The sequence below is a fragment of the Perca fluviatilis genome, chromosome 6 (assembly GCF_010015445.1).
Source record: "Perca fluviatilis chromosome 6, GENO_Pfluv_1.0, whole genome shotgun sequence".
In the NCBI taxonomy this organism is placed as follows: domain Eukaryota; kingdom Metazoa; phylum Chordata; class Actinopteri; order Perciformes; family Percidae; genus Perca; species Perca fluviatilis.
In genome coordinates this window covers 115,438-140,771 of record NC_053117.1, presented here as the reverse complement: position 1 = coordinate 140,771, position 25,334 = coordinate 115,438, and the positions used below count along the sequence as shown (strand labels likewise).

The following is a 25,334-nucleotide window of genomic DNA, read 5'->3' as shown; positions in this document are numbered from 1 at the left end:
CTTGATAATCATGTGAGCTCTAATTACAGTAAAACAGACATTATGCACCACACAGGTTTCTGTCCTGGCTGTTGAGTAATCATACTACAGTCTTTCTTTCACCCTGCTGTGTTTCTCCTCTCTACCTCTACATTGCTGCTCCCATTTTCTCCATATGAAAACAGGAAGAGGGTGTGTTGGAGAACCAGAGCCGGAGAAGTCAAGCCGCTCAACACTGACTGACCGTAGTCTTTGTATGTGTGTGTGTGTGTGTGTGTGTGTGTGTGTGTGTGTGTGTGTGTGTGTGTGTATGCATGCCAGGATAATTGCTTTCAGGGAGCCCCTGAATGCCTTACTCTTGTTTCTCCAACTCTTCAGAGATCTGCACTATTTGCTTTGGGCATTGTGCCCCAAAGGCAACAGCTTAAGCCTGGTGTATGTGACATGCTACCTGAAACATGCCACTGCATGTTGGTCTTGTGTGAGCAAATATCTGCATGCTCACATGAACATTTTTCCCTTGTTGGACCTCATTTAGCACACGTCCATTCTCTGTATGAGGCTCAACAGGTGCTTTCCTCTGGACTAGCAGGGGCTTCTGCACTGTTGTGCAGAAATGTGAGTGCAGCATTGCAGGCAGGGTACCAGCCTGGTGAAGCCCGATCTGGTGGGGATTAGGGGTGAGCTGTGCCTCACCCGTTTCCCCTCCCAGCAGGAGCTGTCATGTCGGCCGTGGTGTCCTGCTGCTGAGCTTTGCTCCCATTGGGTGTAGGTCAGGGGCCAGCGTCAGGTCACGCTGCTGGCTTCTGCAGCTTTAACTGAGCATGCCCTCCTCATACACAATGTACGACAGCCAGCGTACATGCGATCTGACAACCCAAGCCTGAGCAACAAAAGAAAAGAAAAAGGCTGAGGCTGAGGCCATTCTCTGCATGTACAGTGCTGTTGTTATCAGTCTGGCCCTTAATTAAAAACTAGAAAGGTTTGCTGCAAAGTTGCACAAAATTTCCATGGAGCAGGGATGTACATAAGTTGTTTTATCACAGAAAATTAACTCTGTACCAACAGCGTTTTGTGTTTAAATGACCTAGCTTGGTAGATAATTGCATGCTGGTGGTATTTTGTCCGATAAGATGTTCCTCTGTAAAAAGTCAACAGGCCTCCCTCCTTTTCCCCATGGTGCTTGTTAGCTGTGGAATTTGGTGGGTCTGTCCATGAACAATCCAGGTCAGATAGACGCTGAAGTGGAATGAGAAATATGTGGAAACTTTGAGTTATGCATGGGAAGGAGAGATGTATGGAGGAGAGGAGTCAATGTGCAAGATGAGGACATATCTGAGGGTTGATGCACAGTATTTTTGTGATCCGTTTATTTCCGTGAGATCCCTCTAAACAACTTTCATTGACAAATATTGTCATTTTTTTTGTGTGTAATTTAATGCTTCATATCCAGCTGTACAGACGGCTGTAGTGAGAATGAATTGATCTGAAGGGGCAGCTGGCTGTAACTTTAGAGGCTCTCGGTCATGACAGACAGCTGGTGGATGGCAGAAAGGAAATCTCAGCGCCTGCCTTTGAGACTTGCTGTATCTGATCTAAAGAGGAGTCTGTCTGGCGTAGCGTCTCCCGAACAATAACAGCAGCGGTGGCCAACAGAACCATCCCCACCTGGGCTAAGTGCTGCCTGCTCCTCTACTATAGCAACACTTAAAATGTAATGCTGTAATCCTTCCTGAAAAATTTATTATGAAGACTATAAATCTTTCCAAGCCTGCCTCTCATTTCCCTCTTTAGCAGTGCAGCTGGGAAGACCCGAAGTTCCTCTTTCCCTTTTTCCTCTGCCAGAACAGCAAAATGTTTTCTCTGATGCCCGTGGTGGCCTCTGTCACTCCTCTGCTGCTCAATGACTCTGAGTCCAAGAAGCCAAGTTCCTCCAACATACTGGGTCACACTGTTGACCTATATTTCGCCTGTATTCCTGCCAGAAGGTAAACTCTTAACAATAGGCTGAAGGGGATGAAAGTCTGCCAATTGCCATCTGCATGCACATCAGCGCTAAAATTAGCCAAACGTTTGGAGCCTAAAAAATGTCTCCAGCCTCCAGGCAACCTTTTCGAGAAGCTTTAGCCATACGAGCAGCTTGGCTCCAGGAACGGCAATATCGGTTTGTCGGTCGACAACTTTGGTCCAAAATGAAATACCTCGACAAATATCAGATGGACTGCCATGAAATTTTGTACAGACATTCATGGTCCCCAGAGGACGAATCCTAATGACTTAGGTGATCCCCTGACTTTTCTTGTAGTGCCACCAGAAACTCACAGCTTTCACTCATCCTGTGAAATATCTCAATATCTTTCTTTTGAGCTTTTAGGTCGAGGCTTTAAAATACAGCCTCACAGCGCTGTTAGCATGGCTGTAGACTCAGTCTACCTTTTTCTTTTCTTCTTCTCTTTTTTTGAATATCTTCCACCCTCTAATTTGTCCTTTGACTGATGTTTTGGCACCGTTTCCACCTTTTTAATTGATCTCATTTTGACACCCCCTCAAAGGTCAGAGGTCAAACCTGCGTAATGGAATCTATTGCCTGTAGTGATTGCAGTGTGGCCCTGTTGACCTGGGCATTGTCTGCGTCAGCCTCAGGTTCAATAGCCTGACAGGTTGAGGTGAGCACGGTCAGTGGTGTTCTGTCACTTACTGCTCTCTGAGGAATGTTACATCCGCACAAACGCATGCTTGGAAGGGGCCCTTAAAAGCAAAAAGCCTAAAGTCAAAGTGTGGCATAAATTTTACTAAATTCCTTCGCCTGACGTGGTCAATTATGTCGTTTTAGTTGTTCTACAAAGGAATTTGTGTTAGTCAAGTGTCATGACGCGGTCACATTAGAGCTTTATTTCTGAGTAATCTATCCTGCATGTCTGTATTATAAACAGTAATATCTGCTGATTTAGATAGTGTTGAAAGAATAAGCATAAAAGGAAGGCTTTGGTCTTTCTGATGTATGCAAGCACAATTTATCACCTCTGGGATTTCTTTTTGGAAGGGAAGTTACTCCAGTCCTGAGACAGCAGTAAGACCAGCTGAGACATTTATTGCTCTTATGCTCACTTGTTTGATTGATTAAATCTTTCCTGTTTGTGTCTTGATGCCTTGAACTGATCCCCATTGGGGGTTCTACTTTTTAAACATTTTTTAAATTAATGGCACTTCAAGAGTGCCAACACAGGAGCAATTTCATTCTCAAGGAAGGTCACGCCGCTTTCGACATCTATCCACAAACAATGTCCAACACAATGGTTGTAGCTATAACAGTTTCTCAGACTCAGGAGTTCACAGAGCTGCCTTCCATTTGACCAGCTAACGAAAGGAGAGTTCAATCTCCAGACCTTGTGTGGTTTCCTTTGCCTGGCCAGCCGGGGAGAATACTTCACTTCCTCCTGTTTACTCTTTACACTGGAGGCCAAAGAAAGTGATGGGGACTGGGGAGATAAATGCCTCAACACAGCAGGGGGCACACACCGCAGCCTGTTTTTAGGCTCCAGTCATCCTGCTATTGTGGGTGCTTTACCCAGGAGTGGTACAGAGGTCCACAGAGGAAGAAACCAAGCACACTGCTGCACAGAGCAATCAGCGCCTGCCGATCAGAGCTGATGAAGGATCACGTCTGCAAAGGAGAAAGAAAGCCACTCTGACCTCTGTGCGCCTGGAGGCAGCCCCTCTACACTGTAAAACATTCCTAGCAAGACAGTTATTGTAACGCATGATGTTCAAAACACACATGCATGTGCGCGTCAGTGTATATTTAGTATTATTTGATCCAATTAGAGTGTTGAAAATGCAGATCTATATGAAAGAAATTGCGATAAGAGTCACTTGAAGATCTGTCCAAATTACACTCTTGGCTGAAGTTCCAGCATTGTTTATTGTGTGCACTTCCAAATTAGAATCAGTGAGTGCCAACTGAGGGGTTTATTTGGCTCTGCTGTCTGGAGTGGAGAAGCAGGGCGTGGACCTGTTGTTACCTTATTTCTGGAATATGAAAGACTGGTCTGGACTGGGAGACAGTTTTGACCAGTACCTTCCTCTCTGCTCCAAGGAGGTCCGGCTGATGGATGGGCTCTAATCAGCAGCAGACAGACCTGCCACAGGAAACATCTCCCTATCACGTTTACGGAAACCAGCACTTCTCCAGAGACCTGCTGATAGCCACAGAGGGAGAGGGGGAGGGAGCCAAAAAACAATTGGATTCTCCTTCATTTTGTGCAGCAAAATCAGCAGACTGTCTACTGTTCACTGACATATGATTTACAGGCCTGCCGCCAAATGGCATCCTCGAAACAATACAGCAGCACAGAGTTTGATTAACTTGGAAAGAATTGCCAAAAACTTATTTTGGGAAAACGTGACTTGTTGATTTCCCACTGCATTCCTACAACTATTAAAGCAATAGTTCAACATTTTGGTAAATATGCTTATTTGCTTTCTGTACGATAAATATGAAGCTACAGCCAGCAGCAGGTTAGCTTAGCTTTGCATAAAGACTGGAAACAGGGGGAAACAGCTAGTCTGGCAATATAACCTGTCATTTTGTGAGTTTAATAGGTGGTAGTTACCTTTTGACAGAGCTAAGCTAGCCGTTTCCCCTCTTTATGTTAAGCTAAAGGCTGCTGGCTATAAATTCATATACTGTACCGACATGAGAGTGACAACTACCTACTCATCTAACGCTTTGCAGGAAAAAAAAATAAGCATATTACTCAAAATGTCTATTCATTTAAATCTGATATAGAGGTAATTCAAATATTACACCAAACAGAGGTCATTTATCAATGTTATTGTAAATTAGGCAGCAAGTTTCAAAGGCATTATGCAGGGAGGATGTTAAAGCAAAGATTTCATTGAGAGGCTTTAGCCGACATAGCCTACATACAGTAGTGCATAAATCTTAGTTGCTACAAGTTTCCTGCCTAAATTCATACTATGTTTGCTTGCTCGTTCCACAAAATTATGACCTGAGCCAAGTGCTGATTAGTGGCAAGTGTTACTTTAAGTAAGGGTTAAGTATACCTTTCCTGCTAAGCCCCTCCCCTTCACGTGTGTCTACAGGAAGCAAGTCAGATTTTGTTTTGCGCTTTGTCTCCTGGCCAAAGGGCTTTTCTACCTCTGACAGGTCAGGCTTCTCTCCTGTGACACCCCCCCCCTCCACCACTCCAAATCCCCTTCTGCATGTCGGGATGAGCAAGGCGCTGAGTCGCCATTTGCTTTACATATGAATAGACCGATCAGTCTGCTATGTTGGAATGCTGACAGCTGTTTGCCTTTTGGGCCCGTGAAAGCTTGTCTCTCCATATTGTGGTAGCAGAGATTATCCCTGAAAAGATCCTGGGTGTCCGCTCTCTTCTCAAACTCTCTCACCTTGATCTTGCAGTCAGGCAGCCTCCTGCCTTCTGCATGGACCAATGCAGTCACACTTGCACAGATGTGAGGGGGGAGAATCTGTAGCCCTTTTAATCAAGGAGGTTCTACGGAAGAGGATAAGGGCCATATGTGAAAAATGGATTTGAGTTTAAAGTTTAAAGTCAGAATTCAGATTTTTCAAAAGTCAGAATTCTGAGGGTTTTATTTTAATTTAGAACAATTACTTTATTTCTCAGAATACTGACTTTAATCTTAAAACCTAAATAAATTTTTCACATGTGGCCCTAATCCTCTTTTGTAGGTTTCAGTGTGACTGCGATTAAAAGTTTTTTTTTTAAGTCATCCTAACTGACCTTTGTAATTAGCAGGTTTGTCCAGTCAGATATCACCTATATTTCCTTCAACACAGTGTGTTGTAAAGTCAGTGGTAGTACAGGCTCATGAAGGGGAGGTAAGAGAGCAGGTTTGGGCTTGCCCTCTCAATCCTAATCCTAAAGGTCTTCAGGGTTGTACCGACCTCAACCATCTGTTAAAAAAAACCACTCAGTTTCCTGATACTCATGAAAACAGGTACATAGTATCCTCCAAATTCTCCTCAATTTACAAATGAAATACCTCAAACTTCCACTGACACTGAAATGCAACATAAAGTGTGATATTTCGGGAGGGACCTGTAGAGCAAGGGTCATTCACAGGGGCACCCATCGTTGATGAAGGCGTACCACACTAAACAAAGACCAACAAAGGCAGGAAGGCGAGAGCCGTTGAACCCTACACCCATTGCATCAATCGTATGCATAGTGTCAGTGCAGTATGATGGGTAACGCTGAATGTTTTTCCTGTTTTAGTATTCCCTCTCAGGGGATTCTCCCTCTGAGAGCACATTGGGGTCTGCAGTGTAATGTAAACACACTCAAATCATGGCTGCGATGTGGATGTTTAGACATCAGAAATGTAAAGGGGTGTTTGGCGCTCGGTGGAAAGGTACTGTAACTCTTCCTGCAGATGGCATCTTTATTCACCCATTTTTAATAACAATGGTTTGTTGATGGGGGGTAGACCAATCACCTTCCCCCAATGGGAAAAGGGGGGCATTCACCTTTTAGGGGATGTTTTTGATTTAAACGGGCTGTGCTCCTTTCTAGCCCTCAAGGAAGATTTTAACCTACCAGGCACATCCTTCTTTTTTTACCTCCAACTTAGAGCAGCTCTTAAGGCACATGGTGTACCGTGGCAGCACCCCTTGCCTGTACACCCGCTTCACGAGCTGTTCATTGCTAAAAGTGATTCACGGGGCATGGTATCCACTCTATATCAATATATAAGGGAAGCCTCACACCGGACACTTCCACTATACAGAGTATGGAGTATTTCCCAGGGCTAGAGCTAGATTTCGACTGGAGCAGGGTATGGAATAATGTCAAATTGGCTTCTAGAAATCCCGACCACCAGCAGATCCACTATAATTTTGTCCATAGGACTTATTTGACCCCTCGTAGGCTGTGCCTGATGAAAATGATTGGTGACGCTTCATGCGCATTGTGTTCACTGAAGACCATGGGCACGTTTCTTTATATGTTTTGGGAGTGTCCCCCTGTTGCACGGTTCTGGCAAAATGTTGCCTCAGAACTGTCGACATTTGTCTCTGGGACAGTATTTGCGACAATACCAGTTCTGCTACTGAATGACACTTCTTCACTCCAGATTTCTAAATGTCAGAAAAGGATAGTCCTTGCCGGGCTCACGGCTGCAAAGAAAATGGTGGCGGTGCGCTGGAAGCCCCCACACACTTTGACCATTAAGCAATGGCTTCTGACCTTTCTAGACATAGTTTATATGGAACTTTCAACCGCTCGCATCAATGGTGCTAGACAGGTGAATGTAGATATGTGGCTTTTAATAGCAGAGACATTAAAAGGCCGACTGCGATTACAGCTGCCAGCCCACGGGGTCCTGGGGAGGGTCGGTTGATATTGTTTTAAGTGTACTGCTTTTATTTCATTTTAATTCATTAATGTAATTTTTGTTTTTATTTAATTTATGTATTTATTTTTATTTGTGGGAAGGGAGGGGGGGTGTTACATGTATGTTCTGTTACCTGTAACATACTGCTGGTTGTGTATTTGTGTTGAATAAAAACATTTGATCACAAAAAAAAAAAGAAGAAATGTAAAGGTGTGAATACACAGTTGTGGGAGGGTGCTTATTGGATGGAGGCCTTTGTCACACACTTTGTTCTTCTTGGCTGCAATGAACGAAGACATTGGTTAAACACAGGAGGCAGGGTCCTGGTTTTAAGCCATAATGGTACACACTTCCCAAAATAATTCATAGTACTGCACTTACAGTTTACTTATGAGTAAGTACAGTAGTTGTATGAAGAATGAAAGCGAGATGTTAAAACTGTCTCACCTCCACACACCTGGATAGATACTGCATGAAGAAAATGTTCTCTGGTTTATTGGCATTTCTAAACTAATTACAATCGTCTTGGGCGGTTCTAAGCACCGAAAAGCCGCGGTGCCCCTGCAAAATAGGCTCAGAAGGAACTTGTTTTGGGGGAATGTACGTTTAAAAGTTGTTTTAGTCACTTAACAGAAAACTCAGATTGGACAGATAGTCTAGCTAGCTGTCTGGATTTACCCTGCAGAGATCTGAGGAAATTTTAACCATAGTCCTCATAAATCCACCAGAGTTTAAAATGCCAACACTAAGGAAGCCCAAAGCAACAGATATCCGGCCTAAATGAATGAAATCCGGCGGATTTTCCGGCAGCAACGGAGCAATCTCGGAAGTGGAACGTCAAGGATATCGACTAGTTTTGGAAGACTCACGGAGTTGCTAATGTGTTTGTAGACTTTTAGCCTTCACATGGAGACACAGTATAATTATGTGTGATCAGCTGCCGATCAAAATAAATGAAACTCAACAGCATTGCTCTATTGTTTTGTGAATGTGGCTGGATGTCACAGTTGGACAGAAAAGATCATATTTCGAGATGGTTCTTCCAGATTGTTCAATGATTTCACGGCCATATGGAAGCCGTGCATATAACGATGTAACTGCAAAGATTTGTGTGGAGGCATAAGATCAAATCATATTTCATACCCAGGTCAGCATTAGCCACAGCTATTACACCTATTCCTTACGCTGTAAGCTACTGATTCATGTGCAGTATCATATTTTGATACTTTATCTGGACTCTATATATGGACGGTTGTCACTTTTGACTGATGTTTAACTAAATGCAGAGAGTATTTTTTGTGGTGGTTAGCAGTAGATTAAAGCTGCAGTAGGTAAGATTGTGAAGAGCCAGGACTTTGCCAACAAATTTGAACATGGACAACTTCTCAGTCCCTCCCCCCTTTCTGCTGCAGCCCAAACCGTCTCCTAAGCCCCTCCCACACAACAGAGTTTGACAGAACTGCCGGCATGTCAGACAGACAACATGTTCAATAACTAAAACACTAACACAACGTTAACTTTACTCACCAACAGTAAAACGATGCTAACTAGCAGGCTACCGTTAGCCATTTCAGCATCATATCAGACCGACCACTGTGCTAACGTTACTATTATCCTCACCAACGTAGCTTTGTGGACTTTTGACTACTAATAACTAAGTGAAAGATAAATCACTCATGTTAATTATGTTACCTGTTGAGAGGAAATGTGGCTACATCTGCATCGTTCTTCAGATCTTTAAAATCCTGCAGCCACGCCACCTCTGAAAAGCCACTCCATTATTCACGGAGTTTTGGAAAACTTTTCTGCAGCTCCGCTGCGCGAAAAAAAAGAAAGAGAAGGGGACGCGCTATATATGCGTGTATGCGTGCCTGAGCAGTGATTGACAGGCAGATAGACCACCCCTGTGGCCCTGATTGGAGAAAATCGACCGGGAGCGGTGGAATTTTGCCAATGGCACTACAGGCTGTAGGAGGTGCCAGAGGAGCTGTCTTTTTTTTTTTTTTTACATAATTCATGTAGTTCTACTGGAACATAGGGTCAGTTTCAGCAAATATGACAGAAAGTTAGTTTTATAAGACTTACCTACTGCATCTTTAAAGCAGGGACAATGTTGAGGTGGGAGAGATGTGGTCTGCAGCTGTTTGTTTCAGCTAAATCATAGCTGGACGAGTCATGCTGCCAGCCAACACATACTGGCACCATGGCCACCCAGGTCATCCTGGTAGCTCAAAGGATTAGGCCGCATGCTGTAGCACGAGTGTGGATCCAAATTATGAATTTTATAACAGGCCATAGCTTTTCTTTCTGCCACTGTCACCTGTTTTGGGGTCTAAAAACTGTTCTTACAAAGGTTAGAAGTGTATTCTCTATTCACTAATAATGCAAGAGGTCTTACTGAATCCCTCAGCTGTGTTTTGAAGCCCTCAATCCTTGAGTGAGATGAAGTGCAACAACATGTGCTGAGTAATGAGCATGTGGATCAACCCATTTTAGAGGCTGAAATAGTGCCGCGCTTTGTCCAAATATTTTCTTAGAGTCCCAGCTTCTTTTTGGAGGCACTTAGCCTTCCCACACAGGGCTCAGAAGAGTGACACATGGCTTTGACATTGACTTTAGGCCTGTTTTGGGATCGTTAAAGGCCAATTTGTCAGCATTCAACACGAGGCAGACAGTGAGATGTGTTTCAAGGGGCCTCACATCTGGACCTTTTGTGTTTTAACAGTGTCCCACTTCCTCTTTTAGAAACCTGAAGTACGTGTATAATGGGAAGGCCACGTTCCACAGCCAGTTGGTCTCGTTTCATTAGCACGCTCTGGCCACCAACTCTCACTCAAACACAGCCTATCCCTGGCCCAATCCTACCCTTCTTCCTCCAGTCTCATTCTGGGATAATAATCATCAGTGGTAATGAGTTGATGTAATTATCAGCTTCTCTTGAAAGGAAAATAATAGCATTATTGAAGGGCAAGCCTTGTAGAGTGACAACATGAGTTGTACAGTAAGCAGAGATGAAGGGACGGCAAGACGAGGCCAACGTCTGGACTGGCAATCAGACACCGTGAGGGCAGCTTGATTAAAGGAAATGGACCGAGTGGAAACTTTGACTAACTTCATTAGTGTTTTTGGCCTGTCTGGGTGATTGCAACAGCAAAACAGATGCTGAAACAATTAGGACAAGTCAGAGGATGTTTTTACTCCCACTCTGACCCCCCCACCCCTCCTCTCGCCTTGTGATTGCACATCAAAGTTGTCGACAGAGTGTTAAAGTTGATTTTATTGTTTGACTCCTTAAAGCAGTTGTCAGTTTTTAAAGGAGTTGTAGCTTGTGGCTGCAGACCAGCTCAGAACAGACCAGTCCCTGCAAAGCCACAACGTCGAGGGGTGGGATCTACTCAGGCACAAATGCACACAGTGTCAGGTCCTAAAATTTGTTGTATAATGGTATGATCGTCCTTCCTCGTTTTAAGTTATATTTATGCACTTGGCATCCCAAAAACATCTTTCAGTTTGAGATTAATTACAAGATAATGGTACATTGAATTTGCCAGCCTTTCCTGAGATAATTATTTCCAGAAAAACTGCAAAACAAAATGTAAATGAATGCAGGTTTCCATTCACTACTGTTATGCGAATATTAGGAGTTGGGTTAGTAAACAGTTGCTGCCATTCTGTTTTAATTTGAGAAACTTTACAATCTCCTCATCGCTCAAAATGAGGGATGAGGAGGCCGGGGAAAAGTTTTTTCAAATTTTTACCGTTGGATAAAAAACACACCTTATGTTTAAAGCAAAGTTTGTCTGTTTACTGAAAAGTCACAAAACTTACTAATTTCATGTGAGTTGCACAGTATCTATGCTACATTAGCCTCTATAAGCCACTGGTTATACCAGACCAAATAGGCTTATAGCGGTAATACTCCAGTGTGTTAATCAAACTCACCAAGTGTGCATGTCATTTCTAAGATTTTTTTTCTTTTGGCATTTTAGGCCTTTATTTGTGACAGGACAGCTTAGACATGAAAGGGGAATGACATGCGACAAAGGGCCTCAGGTCGGAATCGAACCTGCGGCCGCTGCTTTGAGGACTGAGCCTCTGTATATGGGCACAAGCTCTACCAGGTGAGCTTCCCAGGCGCCCACGTGTATCTCATTTCTTATGAATTAGGACAACATTTAATTCATAAGATCACGTAAAGATGTTTCACTTGACCCACCTGATTGTGATGTAGTGTCAGCACCACATGACATGGATATAGGAAGCGGACGATGCACTGTCAAGGCGAATGCGCACGCACGCACGCGCACGCGCGCGCGTACACACACACACACACACACACACACACACACACACACACACACACACACACACACACACACACACACACACACACACACACACCCTATGGTTTGTTTGCTCTGAGCAGGGGGAGGGCTGGCTCGTCTCAGAAGTGACTGATTTACAGTTTGTTGCTGTCTGTCAAACAGCTGACAGATGGGGAAAACAGTGCTGCCTCCGCCACACTGTAGCCCTTCTGAAGATGCTTTGCAGTTTCCCCAGTGGCAAGAATGCTGAGGACAGCACCTTAAGTTTGATGGGAACAGCTGCCATAAAAGTGTAACAGTAGAGCATTTACTTTATTGTTTTGTACCTGTGATGACCATTGGACCTGCTAAATATCCTGTTGAAGGATATTCAGACACCCAAACCAAACTATTCATACATGTTAACAGCTTCAACGTTTTTTTATTTAAACTCTTTGAAAAACAAAAGAACAAAATGTAACAGTGCTTGTCTGTGATGAAATGTCATTTTGGTTATAAATCTTCTGAGATATACATAAATAGTCTAGGTATTCCTGACATGCTCATAGTGTGGGAGATTACATGCTTCTTATTTTAGCAGTTTTTCTAAAACGCTCCAGTGTTGGGTTGGGCATTCAGAACTTGCCATTTACAGTAACTGCCATAAACCTGTTTGTGCCATGCTGCATAGAGCACATTTTTAGGCCTTTACATCATATAAAAAGTAATTTGGGGGTACAAAAGTTAACGATTAAAGCCCACTGATGTCTGTCTGAGATTTGAGTTTATGGTTTTGCTCACCAAGCATTTTTGTCAGGGACTCCGTTCTGGTCTTTCTCAGTGCCAGTCAGGTCTGTGACGGCTCTTTCATTCCTGTCCTGAAGGAAACGATCGAATAACAGACAAAAGTTCCGCTCAGACGTTGTGAGACTTTGAATAAAAAGTCTGCAACGCACATGGTTTTCACATGGGCTGCTGTTTGGTTTTTCACTCTGACTTCTCATAACAGGGACAGGATTTAGGTTTCTGTGTATTTAGCTTAAAGGAAAACAGGCAAAAATCATTCTGGCGCTTATTGATTATGAGATCCAGACATTTCCTGTCACTTCAGAATAAATCTCCTGGTTGAACATTAAAGAATAAGCATCCAACTTTAAAGAAACAGCCAGGTTATCTTAAAATCAGGCCAGGTAATCGATTTTGAACATCATATTAGCCCTCCAGTAAAATGTGAATGTGGAAGGGGAGACTAATTTCCTCCTAATTGAGCCACAGGGTTTTTGTTTTCTCAGGAGATTTTAGACCAAATGGAGTCAGATTCCCACAGATCTCCTGGGATGATGGGAGGGCCGGGCTGGAGTCTGGCAGAGCCGGGAGATCCCAGCAGTCCCCCCGGCTCCCTAATCCCTGTTATTAACTCTACTACACAGAGAGAACCGGCCTGCCAGCCACTACCCTCTCATCAACCCTGTCCTTTGTCCCTTTCTTTCTTCCCTCACGTCCTCTCTTTCATTAGACTCATCTCCTGCTTCTTTATTTTCTCCTGTTATTGTTTCCTACAGTTTCTACAGGATTTCCTTCCTGATCTTCCCCATGAGTGCAGGTGAGACATAAATCTCAAGTGTTTCACCTGCACACTTCATTTTTATTTAAGAAATGACTTGTCTGATAGAAGCAATTCATTTGTGAAGTGAATGGAAAACTAGAAAACAAGATAAGAGGAGTTATCTTCCTCATTATCATTATTATGATCTATTTTTACAACTCTATAAACAGAATGAGAAATGACAAGACAAAAGAAATAATATTATTATCGTTCAATCACGCAATCTCTTAAATAAATAGGGCACCTATAAAACAAATGTCTGAAAGAAGCATCTCCGCTGGAGAGGACAAACTAGCCCATTTTAGCACATCCTGTGGTGCTTGCTGTTTTGTCCATTGACACACACACACACACAGACACACACACATTCACAGTAAAGTGTGGAGAGAGAGAGAGAGAGAGAGAGAGAGAGGATGGGCCCAGGGGTGGTCCAGGGTCCTGAGAAGGGAGAGGGGAAACACCTTGTGACCTCCTTGTTCCTGACCAAGCTACTGGAGGAGACAACAAGGATGGACGAGCAGAGAGCAGCGCTGAACAACCCGCATTGTGGGTTTGCAATCGGTTGTTGTTGACTTACATTTATCATCATGACTACCGGTTTAAAACTGTTGCATTCATGAAGAGTTTAAAACATTCCCATTAGGAGGGAAAAGTGTCAAAAAAGTGAAAATGCAACGTAAGCAGAGGCTCAAATGGATGTCACAAAAATCTGTGTGTGTGTGTGTGTGTGTGTGCCTGCATACATGCGTACGTGCGTGTGTATGTACGTGCATGTTTATTTCTTGGCAGACGTGCAATAAGGAAGGTAGATAAGTCATAAATAAACAGTCTCGGATTTTGTTTCTCGCGGCAACAACAGTAATCAGCTTGCAAACACACTGCTGTAGTTTGGCTCTGGCCGGGCCATGTTTGGGTTTTGATATGGATGTCAAACCAAACTGTCTCCCAGACACAGACAGCATGACTTCTGCTGCAGATAAAGCTGCCTCTCCATTTGAGCTATCTAAGAAAAGAAAAAAATGTGCTTTGAAAAACGCACGTTTCACTGACACAGAATAAATGTTGAAATAAATGTATCTGGATGGATTTACTGTACTTCTTCATACTGCAGCATGAAAAACATGGGAAGCAACAAGCATTACAGTTCTCCACTGATTTAGCATTGTCGATTTCACAAAGGACAAAAAAAGTATCACAATTACTGCAACCAGAGATAACATCTTTTTTATTTTTCTTCCTTGTCAAAACCTGGCGCCTTCATTACCCATAATGCAACTCGGCAGCTGACAATTCAGTGATTTTTCATAGAGCTCTGAGATTCTTGGGTGGATTAGTTGCTAGTTGAGGCTAATTTAGTCTTGAACCACCAGCCTCAAGCAGAGATGAGGAGTTGGCTACAGAGGTCTGGTGAGCTCACTTCTTTCTAACTGACATCACTTGAGGCAGCAAAAGCCATACAGTACAAGTTTTTTTTAAATATGCAGTAGCACTCCTCAACACCTATGAACAGATTTGATGTGTAAAATCGGTGGAGTTCCTCTTTAAGGGAAAAGTTTCTTGTGACTGTCCAAAAAGGCTGGGCAGAAAACAGAGAGGGTTCCTTTTTTTGTTGAGGGATATTCACATTTTTTGGGAGAGCAGCAGAGGGTCATACATTTTACATTTTCTTTTAATCTTCTAAGATTTATTGCAAAATTCTTCAAAATATTCACATAAAAATAGCATTTCTGTGTGCCACAGGTCAAAAAGGTGCATTTGGTTATATGCAGTGGACAACAATCCTGTCATAATTTTAGTAGTCGGTATATATGTGAAAATGTTGGGTCCTGAAACATATTATGGTTTTATTAGTGGTTTTCTTACGTTAGTTATTAACACTGAAAATTGTTGTTCCAATTGTGTACTGTTGTATTATAGAAATAGAAATACAGTATAGTATGTTTTCCTCTTATTCAAGGCATAGGTGAAATGTCTGCCAACTCCAATAAGTTTTCAACAGTCCCTAAACAATGTACCCAACAATAGTACAGCAGACAGTACAGTAAATAAGAATTAACATCCGTTGTTACAACCTAATCTGGGATACATGATGACATTTTAAAAAGCACTCTAACTACAGGTGCATTGCTCATTAGGAGAAAATTGCTTAGAGCGACAAAAATGAAACAATAGAGCAGCCTTATCAGCGCAAACATTTCCAATGATTGGGTGGAATTCTCTATTCAGTTCAATGCTGAGGTCAAGTATGGCAGATGTGGAGAAAAGATAGCTGTGATATGGCTGACCTCAAGCTCAAGGATTTAATGAGGCACACAGCACAGCACAATGCCCTCTGGAAGTTATTAACAGAACTTCCCATGTCACACTATGAGAATATGAGCACCTTTGTGCTTTTTTGGGATGTTTAATTTCTTATTGCACTGAAACTGCACACATGCAGAAGCAAATTGTCACACAGGAGTAGCGGACACACAACAGCCAGAGGTCCTGAGAAAACCTACAGTTTGACAAGATGCTCTGGCAATTAGCAAACCCCTCAGCAGGAGCTGTGCCCTCGCACATCTGAGGGTGTGGCACTGGCTTCACTGCACTGGAGTGCGATGTCGTCTCACGTAGCAGAGTCGGCACTTAGCAGGCCGACGCGAAAGGTACGCGGCTGTGGCTCACAGTTAGTTATAAGATTGGATGGAAACACAAATCAGGGTCCGATAGGAATTATTATTTTTATTCCACATAAAGTGTTTGTTTGTTTTTTTAGCAGGGACTGTGTGCACTTAGGGACCAACACTGGCTCTGAAATAACACCACAGTGTGACTCTAGACCCCCTGTGGCCCTGGTCCCCGGGTGCCTCAGCATGATTTGTGGGGCCTGGGGTCTGCTGTATTGGCCACAAATCAAGGAAGGGAGAGGGGGATATGTGTGCTGCCATCAACTTTTTACACTTCAAACAAACCCCAGGTCACAGATTACACCTTCAATCACTTATCTCCCCCTCTGACCAGACTGGAGCTGACGTGCGGCCATTGCAAATGTCCCCCAAGTCGCCTGTCAATTCACTCCAGTGAACTCTGTAAAGATGGATATCACGCAACTCGCTCTTTTCAGAAGAATATCAGCTGCTACAAATCATACGATAGCAGGACCTTTCCATTGAATAGCTGCATCCACGATATCCTCGACCAAAAATGAAGCTAATGTTCAGAGTGAGACAGAAGCAGTCACATCACAGCAGCAGGGTCATTACAGCAGCGGATCAAAAGGAGTCACAGCTGTGGCAGGGACACATGTGTGGTCCAGGCATGAGAGAGAAAACCCTGTGACACAATGCAGCTATAGGTGGCATGGTAGCAATGGTGATATAAGATGAAAAGGAAATATGACCATGCCGTAACTTCTGGTCAAAACCGGCATTTATATATTTTACTTGTATTTTCTTTTGAAAGTATATCCTCCCTTCCAGCTCGTGATCATCTTCCCACCCCTCTGAAAACTGACCTCAATATCAGCAGCAGGACTTTATCTTGGCACCTATAAAGGCTCTGATTAACAAGTGAGGAGGTCTTCTGAAGATATCCAAGACGATGGTCTAATCTGACCATCTGTTTCTTATCTGCTTGCCTTTATTTTTTAAATTTGCTAATTTATTTGTCTAAGGGATACCGGGCCTGCAAGCAGCAGGCGACCAATCCTCTCCCTGGGGAATGAGGTGGAGGTGGGACCCACCTGGTCTGTGTGTGTGTGTGTGTGTGTGTGTGTGTGTGTGTGTGTGTGTGTGTGTGTGTGTGTGTGTGTGTGTGTGTGTGTGTGTGTGTGTGTCTAAGATCAGGGATAAATCACAAGTAGAATAGGCACGGTTCATTTTTCTTTTATCATAATCACAACTTTCTTTCATTTTTTTTAACACACAAACATCTCCTCCTTGTTAAAAGAAGAATAAGTCTCTGCCATGTTAGACACCTCTCAGCTGGCTCTATGTACAGCACAATAACCAGTCAGGCTCATAAGCTGTGATCCAGAGAGTCCTTCCTTTCACCAAAGACATTTCTCAAAGCCAGTGCATTTACAGTGTAATAATCTACTGAGGATTCCTGTTGTAGTTCCATGTTATCACCACTAGGTGGCCTGTTTTTAGGCAGAGTATCCTAACTATAAATAATGTCCAGCGCTGCTCAGACTTGTCCACTCTTTGTTTCACTGAAGGCAATTCACTTGAGCTGGCAGAGTCTCATCGCAGGTTGAAAAATAGGCATACATATACATATACATATACATACATAAAATATTTTGTGAATAGTTTGCCAAATAGTTTGGCAGATGTTTGCGCTCAGTAGGCCTAAAGTTACATTTCCATAATGCAAAATTATTTCTTTAGGTTGGGTGTTAACAATCCTTTTCTCAACTTTCCTAAGTTTTTTGTAGCAGGGTGTTTTATTGTTGGACAATCCTAGTTTGAATAGGCTATATATAGATAATATAATTCTCTAATTTCTTGCCTTTTAAATTGCACTGCATTAACTCCTATCGGTAAGTAATGCAATCGGCAGTTAAATGAACATGTATTAAACCAACAGGCTCAATGAAAAGGGTGTAGAAATAGACATTGTTAGCACTATGATGGTGTCAATGTGAGGTTTCCTTTTGTTTTGGTTTCAAACCGGTGCGTTTGCTTGTCCTTTTATCATGGAAATAAATCCCCAGACTTGAGAATTCAATTCACACATCGCCTGAGCTGCCCGCTGACGTTTAATCTAATCTTCAAACAGTTTGCAATTCACTGTCGATCTAATTACGTTGTCATTTCAAGGCAACTCATCTAATTGGTAATATTTCTGATGAGGCACGCTTGGCTGCAACACATTTCAGTTTGACAGTAGCCTAAACTTTCTTTTTTATTGTCAGCTGGCGACAAAATAAGAGACGAAATGTGACGCATCTGACAGTCGTGCATTTTTAACAGCCGTTTAATATAGTGATTGTGATGTAAAACGAGAGGAGTTGAAATGTCCAGACGTGTTCCGCACCTGAGCTGAATCCACCGTTTCTAACGAAATCGCAGGTAAACTAATGCAACGCTGAAAAGTATAAGTCGTCGTGGCGATTAAAAGATCAAATCACAAGAGAAAAGTAGAGGGCGGCAGTTTGGTGCCACCTGACCAACAGGTCTGCATCTGTCCGCTTTGTTTACATGATCACATTTATTTTAGTAACGGACAAAAACTGATCCAATCCACTGTGTGCTGGTTATCATTATTAGCCTATAACTTGTTCACGATCGCCAATTAGGTCATTGCTCTTCAGTACAAAAACCAAGCTAAATTGTAAGATTATTATATAAAATGAAGTGACTGATTAACTGCTTGATTGATTGACGTAGCCTACCTTGTAAAAGGCCTATCAGATGAACTTATTTCCAGACGCCAGATGGGGATCGTGTCTCGACAAATTATTAATATTTGATAAGTTATTGAATTGAATCGGTTATTGTATGCTATTTTGGCTTCTCCTGAAAATTGCTAACAGATGGTTATTGATTTTGCATGGTGTGAAAACATTAGGTTTGAGCTGCCTGCGCGGGGAACGTAGTGGTGCTGCTCGGGGCAGAGGGATGGGCCCCACCAGAAGAGGTGAGAGAGGCGGAGGGGGAGGGCTGAGGGATGGGGGGGGCGTCCTGGGAGGGAACCGGTGGGGGGGGTGGGTGGGTGGGGACTGAGTTTAAAAAGGCAGACAGCGCCAACATTCACTCACTCTCTCACACAATCTGCCCTCTCCTGCAACTCCCAGCAGCAGTCCGCTCAGCAGAACCTACAGAATACAGTTCCTGTGATTCTCTCGTTTCTTGCTTTGATTTCCCTCAGAAGCCTTGGAACTGTACAGGACTCTTTTTTTCTGAAAAAGGAAGGGATTTTTTTTTTTTTTTTTTTTTTTAAAGATCTTCTCCACTGCAGCATGGAGACCACCACTGGGGAATATGTTGATAACTATGACTATTATGATGACAACGAGACTGCACTCTGTGACTTCTCAGAGTGGGAGCCCTCTTACTCTCTCATCCCAGTCCTCTACATGCTCATCTTCATCCTGGGCCTGTCAGGTAACGGCGTGGTCATCTTTACGGTCTGGAGATCCAAATCGAAACGTCGGGCTGCAGATGTCTACATAGGAAACCTGGCCATTGCTGACCTCACCTTTGTTATAACCCTGCCTCTGTGGGCCGTGTACACAGCTCTGGGCTACCACTGGCCCTTCGGTGTGGCTCTGTGCAAGATCAGCAGCTACGTTGTTCTGGTCAACATGTACGCCAGTGTTTTCTGCCTTACCTGCTTGAGCTTTGACCGCTACCTGGCCATCGTCCACTCTCTGTCCAGCAGCAGGCTGCGCTCTCGGGGCACCATGCTGGCGTCCTTGGGCGCAATTTGGTTTCTGTCCGGCCTGCTGGCTGTGCCCACCCTGCTCTTCCGCACCACGGTGAACGACCAAAACAACAACCGGACCACATGCGCCATGGACTTCAGCCTGGTGACCATGAACCAGAGGCACGAGTACCTCTGGATCGCTGGGCTCAGCCTGTCCTCCTCTGCCTTGGGGTTTCTCCTACCGTTCTTGGCCATGACCATCTTCTACTGCTTCATCGGCTGCACCGTCACACGCCACTTCAACAACTTGCGCAAGGAGGACCAGAAGAAGAAGCGGCTGCTGAAGATCATCACCACACTGGTGGTGGTGTTTGCCATCTGCTGGACTCCATTCCACGTCCTAAAGAGCATGGACGCCCTCTCCTACCTGAACCTGGCTCCCAACTTCTGTGGCTTCCTGCGCTTCCTGCTGCTGGCTCACCCCTACGCTACCTGCCTGGCCTACGTCAACAGCTGCCTCAACCCCTTCTTGTATGCCTTCTTTGACCTGCGCTTTCGTTCCCAGTGTCTGTGCCTGCTCAACCTGAAGAAGGCTATGCATGGCCAGATGAGCTCAATGTCATCTACGCTCAGCGCCCAGACTCAGAAGTCAGAGATTCAGTCTCTTGCCACCAAGGTGTAGAGGCTAAAAGGAAAGGTGGAGCAGGGCTGCGGGTTGGCCCGAGCTCCAACCACTGGAACACTTGTAAAAAAAGACTTCATGTGTCCATTGTTCAAAGCTGGTAAGCTGAGATGATAAACTTTCACTGCTCACAGTCATGAAATCCATAATATGTTCCTCCTATTCTACAGCGAGAGATGGGGATGCTCTGTATGTTGTGTGGACTTGAAGCCGGAGCCAGCTGGCTGAACTCCTGAGCTGCTTTGTTCCTCAAATTCTCAGAGAGAGAACAAAAAAGACTAAATTTTTTTGTTTTTCTCCTGCTCTGCAAAAGTTCTCATTTCTATCACGAAAAGAGGGCATAATTGTGATTTTTAGAAACACACAGTGATGTTGGGAATTGTAAATCAATTTACACGGAAATCTATTTACACTGGATGAAACATAAAGCTGTACAGTATTTTCATACCATAGCATTTTCTTTTTCTGATCTATTGCTGTTTTGTTTTAGAAGCACTTGTTAAAAAGATGTGTGAGCAGGGAAATAAAACAGAGCGGTGTCCTCTTAAAAGTTTGTTTATGAAGGTAGAAGTCTGCAGCAGGGAGGTGGGGGGGGGGCTGCGTAAGAGGAGAAAAGGTGTTGCGGCTTAATTATATAGCTTGTGGAGAGGAGACAGGGGGCAGACAGGCAGATGGCGGTCGACAAATGTTGGGGAACAGGAACGGGGTCGGGTGGGGTTGGGGGGGATTCACAGTGTAGTCGCAGCACTAAAAGGGGACAAAGGAACTCTGTAAATAAATGTTCCAAATTGATGTGTTTTATTTTTCGACATCACTGTAACTAACTACTGTATTAAAGATGTGTTCTATGAACCAGATCTCTTAGATTTATTGAGTGTGTGTACGTGTGTGTGTCAAGAAAACCAAAGTTGTACATGTGCTAACACCTTTGAAAATGTCATTTTAATGGTGGAGAGGAGAAAGTAAAGAAACATAAATACTAGATTTAAATATTTGCAAAATATTGGATCTTTTGAAACTTAAACTCCTGTAGTTTCACATCAGTTTCATTACACCATCCTTTTATTTAAATGTAAACTATATCCAGTGGATTAAAGCTTTGTTATGAATGCTTTGCATTTGGTTTACACCTTCAGACTAACAGATCCCTAATCTCTGTTGATTCACATCAGGTATCCAGACTGTAACTGGATTATGCAAAGTGACCGTCATCCTGAGAGTGTGTATTCGATACTCAGTTGTGACTTCTATCTGCTGTGGTACTTTTAACTTTTTTATGTCACAGTCTTGCGGGTCACGGTATAGTTATTTATAACCAGCAGAATGAGGCACCATCCCAGTGTTTTTGAGTTATTTGTCTTGAGTTAAAGTTATTTGAAAGTTCCTATGATTCATGTAATACAATGTCACTAAAGGACTATCTATCCGCAGGAGGTAAAGCCAACCAAACCCCCACATGTTCACTGAATAATAGGGTCATTACCAACGAGTGACTCTTCTGAAGCATCCTTTGATTTGACAGTAATGAGCTCTGTTGGACATAATCACCATTTAGAGATGGCAGGCGGCGGGGGGGAAGTGGGGCTCTAATCCTGGCAGAAGTCGGGCCACCGAACAAGTCAATATTTGTCCCCACTGACAAGTGATTGCAGTTAGAGCGGTGGGTGGAGGGGAGGGGGTGGGGTGTAGGGGGTGATGTGTGGAGGCCCTCTGACTGCAGATGCTCCAACACACTGAGCAGAGGACTTTGCTAAGAAAAAAATAGTGAACTAGGTGAGGAAGTTGGGGGGGAAATCCCAGGTCTACGGGTTCGTCTTGCATCACACTTAAAGTAACGTGTGAAACGCCGAGATTGTGAAGCCGCATGATTCATCTCGTCTCTGTGTGTGTGAGAGATCATATGTTACTTATTGTCCATCCTGGCGAAATGCAGCAGATTTGACAGCGGTGGAATTTGAAGCAGATCGCAGGATGGTCACGGTGATGGATGTGAGGGCCTTGGCGTGTTCAACACACGCAGACAGAAACAGGAGTGCTTAAACACACAGTTATTCTTCAAATAGTCTAGTCAGATGCCATTTGGAAGGATTTATAAGTGGAAAGCCCATAACACAGGCTTTTACAGCATCATTATAAGAGCCATAACAAAAGCACTCCTCCAGCCTGCATCTGGTTCATCTTTAAACATATGAGTTTGACACTAAGACAGTGGAATCAGGGTGGAGTCGATCATGCGTGCCGGACTGGCCAGACTTGTTGTTGTTATTGAGATGAGCTGGGCTGACAGCTTGTCTCATGCTGTTAGCCAGTCCAGCAAGTCCACTTTGGAATAACTCACCCAGAATACCAGCTGAGCAAAGCACCGGGGGTGCATGTGGGACACCGCCAACACAAAAACAACAGTTGTGTAGTAGGCCTCTGTATGCTCATGAATGTTATCTATGTTCGTGTGTGGCCTGTGTGACCTGTTTGCATGCAGACATGTTTGGGTGTGTGGGCTTTACAGTGCTCCCAGAGTATTCTTATAGGCTTTTGGCGGAATGATGTGATTGTGAATATTAAGGTACTGCAGCTACATAAATGGTCATATAACCCTAACATTTTGCATGGTGTATCCTGACACATAAGGGAAACTAGAAGAAAAAGATTCTGGGGATTGCTGCCTTTTTGCTGTCAAATATCACCCTCAACATACCCCCAAAAGAAAAAGAATGTCTGTCCGCCTCACAAATTGTCATCAAAAGTGATAAATTTCAAGCATTTTATTATAGACATCACTGCCTCAAATGTACATGAAAAACTTCCCAAGTTTATAAGCTTCAATTTAAGTCAAAGATGACCTTTCTATCTAGAGGATTACAGCTGGTATGACCAAAGTTCTCCACTGTACCTCAAATCGGAGAAAACAAAACTTTCAAGTATTCCCATTCCATATGGGATTAAGCATATTTTTTGCATATGAACAATATCTTTAACAAGAGTTGAGATTTGACTTATGTACTGCTATACTAAATGAAGTGAATTACCTTACAAGTGAATAATATTAAGCCCCTAGGTGGACTGGGGTCAGGGTGTTACTGGTGTAACAATGGTAACCAGGTTACACACATACACACACTAACCAACCAACACACTAACCCAGTGGTGTAGTCTAATGTATTGTAGTTGGTATACTGTACCACTTGCTCAGAATGGGCCTTTTGGGGGGCATATCAAAGTGTGGGGTCTTGGTGTTCTCCCCCAGGGTTATTTAGAGCACCAAAGACTGATATCCTGCATCCTGATTTTGTGTACGTATATATATATATATATATATATATATATATATATATATATATGTATGTGTGTATGTACACTTTTATGCATCAATTTATGGTGGGAATACCTTTATGTATGCTATGAGAAGGAAAACACAGATGCTATTCAAAATATATCAAACATATAATGGAATATAAAGCAGTAAGGGGGCTTTCACATCAGGGACCTGAGCCTGGATCACAAAAGTTGACCCCAAAGCAATGAGGACAAAATAAAATGGGCTACTTATATTTGTCTTAAACGTGGTGAAGGGAGGATGCTGGCGTTAGTGTAGGCGGAGCATTGGGGCGCTGTCGCTACGCACATGTAGTGTGTGCGTAGCGACTGGGCCCCAATGTACTACACACACATTACACACTGCACTCAGCGAGGAGCGGGTCAGTGAAAGATGAGAGAAGTCTCTCTGCATGTTCTGCAGTGTTAGTTTTGTCTGCTGTCACATTACTCAACCACATATTTGTGAATACAAATATCTGAAGTGAAAGTTCTGTCACAAAAATATATGTTGTTGCTTATCATTGCACATTTTTAAGTGGGTATATGGAAATCCTGGAGATTTCTTAGTGGGTAAACTGCATATACTGCGTATCACGTAGACTACATCACTGCACTAACCAACCAACACACTAATCCTTCATGTCACATCCTGAAGTTATTCAGCAAAGACAATTTCGAGGTAAGTTGATCTATTTTTCTGGTTATAGAAAGATATTGATTCTATTGGGAGATTGGTGTCCTAAATTTTTCTACATGTAAGGCACCCACTCTACTTCTAGATTGATTCAAGTCAAACTCAGGGTCTGGGACATTCTGCTGGGGTCTGTGGAATAACCAGTAAGCAAGCATCAACGTCATATCCTGACTGCCCATGCCAAAAGAGAGTTTGTAGAAGCCATGTGGGAAATGACAAGTGGCAGAGGCGAACATACAGAGAAGTGACAAAGAGATCTCAGACCACGTGAAATCACTCAGTCTGAGGAGCAAGTGCAGCAAACAGTACAAGCTTTTCAGAGTTTTATCAACCCATTTCCGCTGGAGACTTCTCAGCCCTTGACAAGTTTGAAAAATGGCAAAACTCAAAAAGAGAAGTTCATCCGTGATCGACTACAAACAAAAAAGGTCTTTTTCTTTGAACCCATCAAGAGGAACAGATTCAAGACAATGTCGTCTACCACCGCCTAAAAGGAAGCTTGTGGCATCAAACCAGAAAGTGATCCAGTACAAGGCCACAAGTGGGTTTATCTTTCAGATCTTCATCAAATCACAAGAGTCACAAATTAGCATCTCTGACCTAATGACCTATCCCTTGACTCTGACGCCATACTCCATCTCAACAATCGATGGCTTTTCTGCAAAAAACAACAAAGCAAAAGGAATTAATCACATGATCAAAGATGCTGAGAATGCACAACTTCCTTCTCCAAGCCAATGTGCTCTCATTCAAGATGGAAACTCCAGAGCACACCTTCAAAAATCTACCTGCTGCAGCTGAAACAGCATTCAGCACAGACACTTACATTGGTCGTCTTTATTCACCAAAATCAGCTGAGAGAGATCGCAGAGGTTGTGGTAAACGTTTTATAGTTAATGGGCTTAATGTTCATCGACCCACTGACTGGAAGGGTTTTCTCACAGATGATGAAAACAAGAAGGCACTCATTCATTTACTTCTGGATCACTGGAGCTCTCATGATATGATGGAAGACAT

The 25,334-nt window shown here is 43.3% G+C and overlaps 1 protein-coding gene across 1 annotated transcript; it reads left to right on the top strand.

Moving 5' to 3' along the window:
• The first annotated feature begins 19,010 nt into the window (after positions 1-19,010).
• Positions 19,011-21,165, top strand: LOC120559980 (apelin receptor A). Its single transcript, XM_039802055.1, has one exon. The coding sequence runs from the start codon at positions 19,220-19,222 to the stop codon at positions 20,306-20,308; it is 1,089 nt and encodes a 362-aa protein (XP_039657989.1). The 5' UTR covers positions 19,011-19,219; the 3' UTR covers positions 20,309-21,165.
• Positions 21,166-25,334: the final 4,169 nt, after the last annotated feature.

Excerpts from the sequence above, each read along its gene's own strand:
- LOC120559980 (XM_039802055.1), top strand. The coding sequence starts at position 19,220 with ATGGAGACCACCACTGGGGAATATGTTGATAACTATGACTATTATGAT.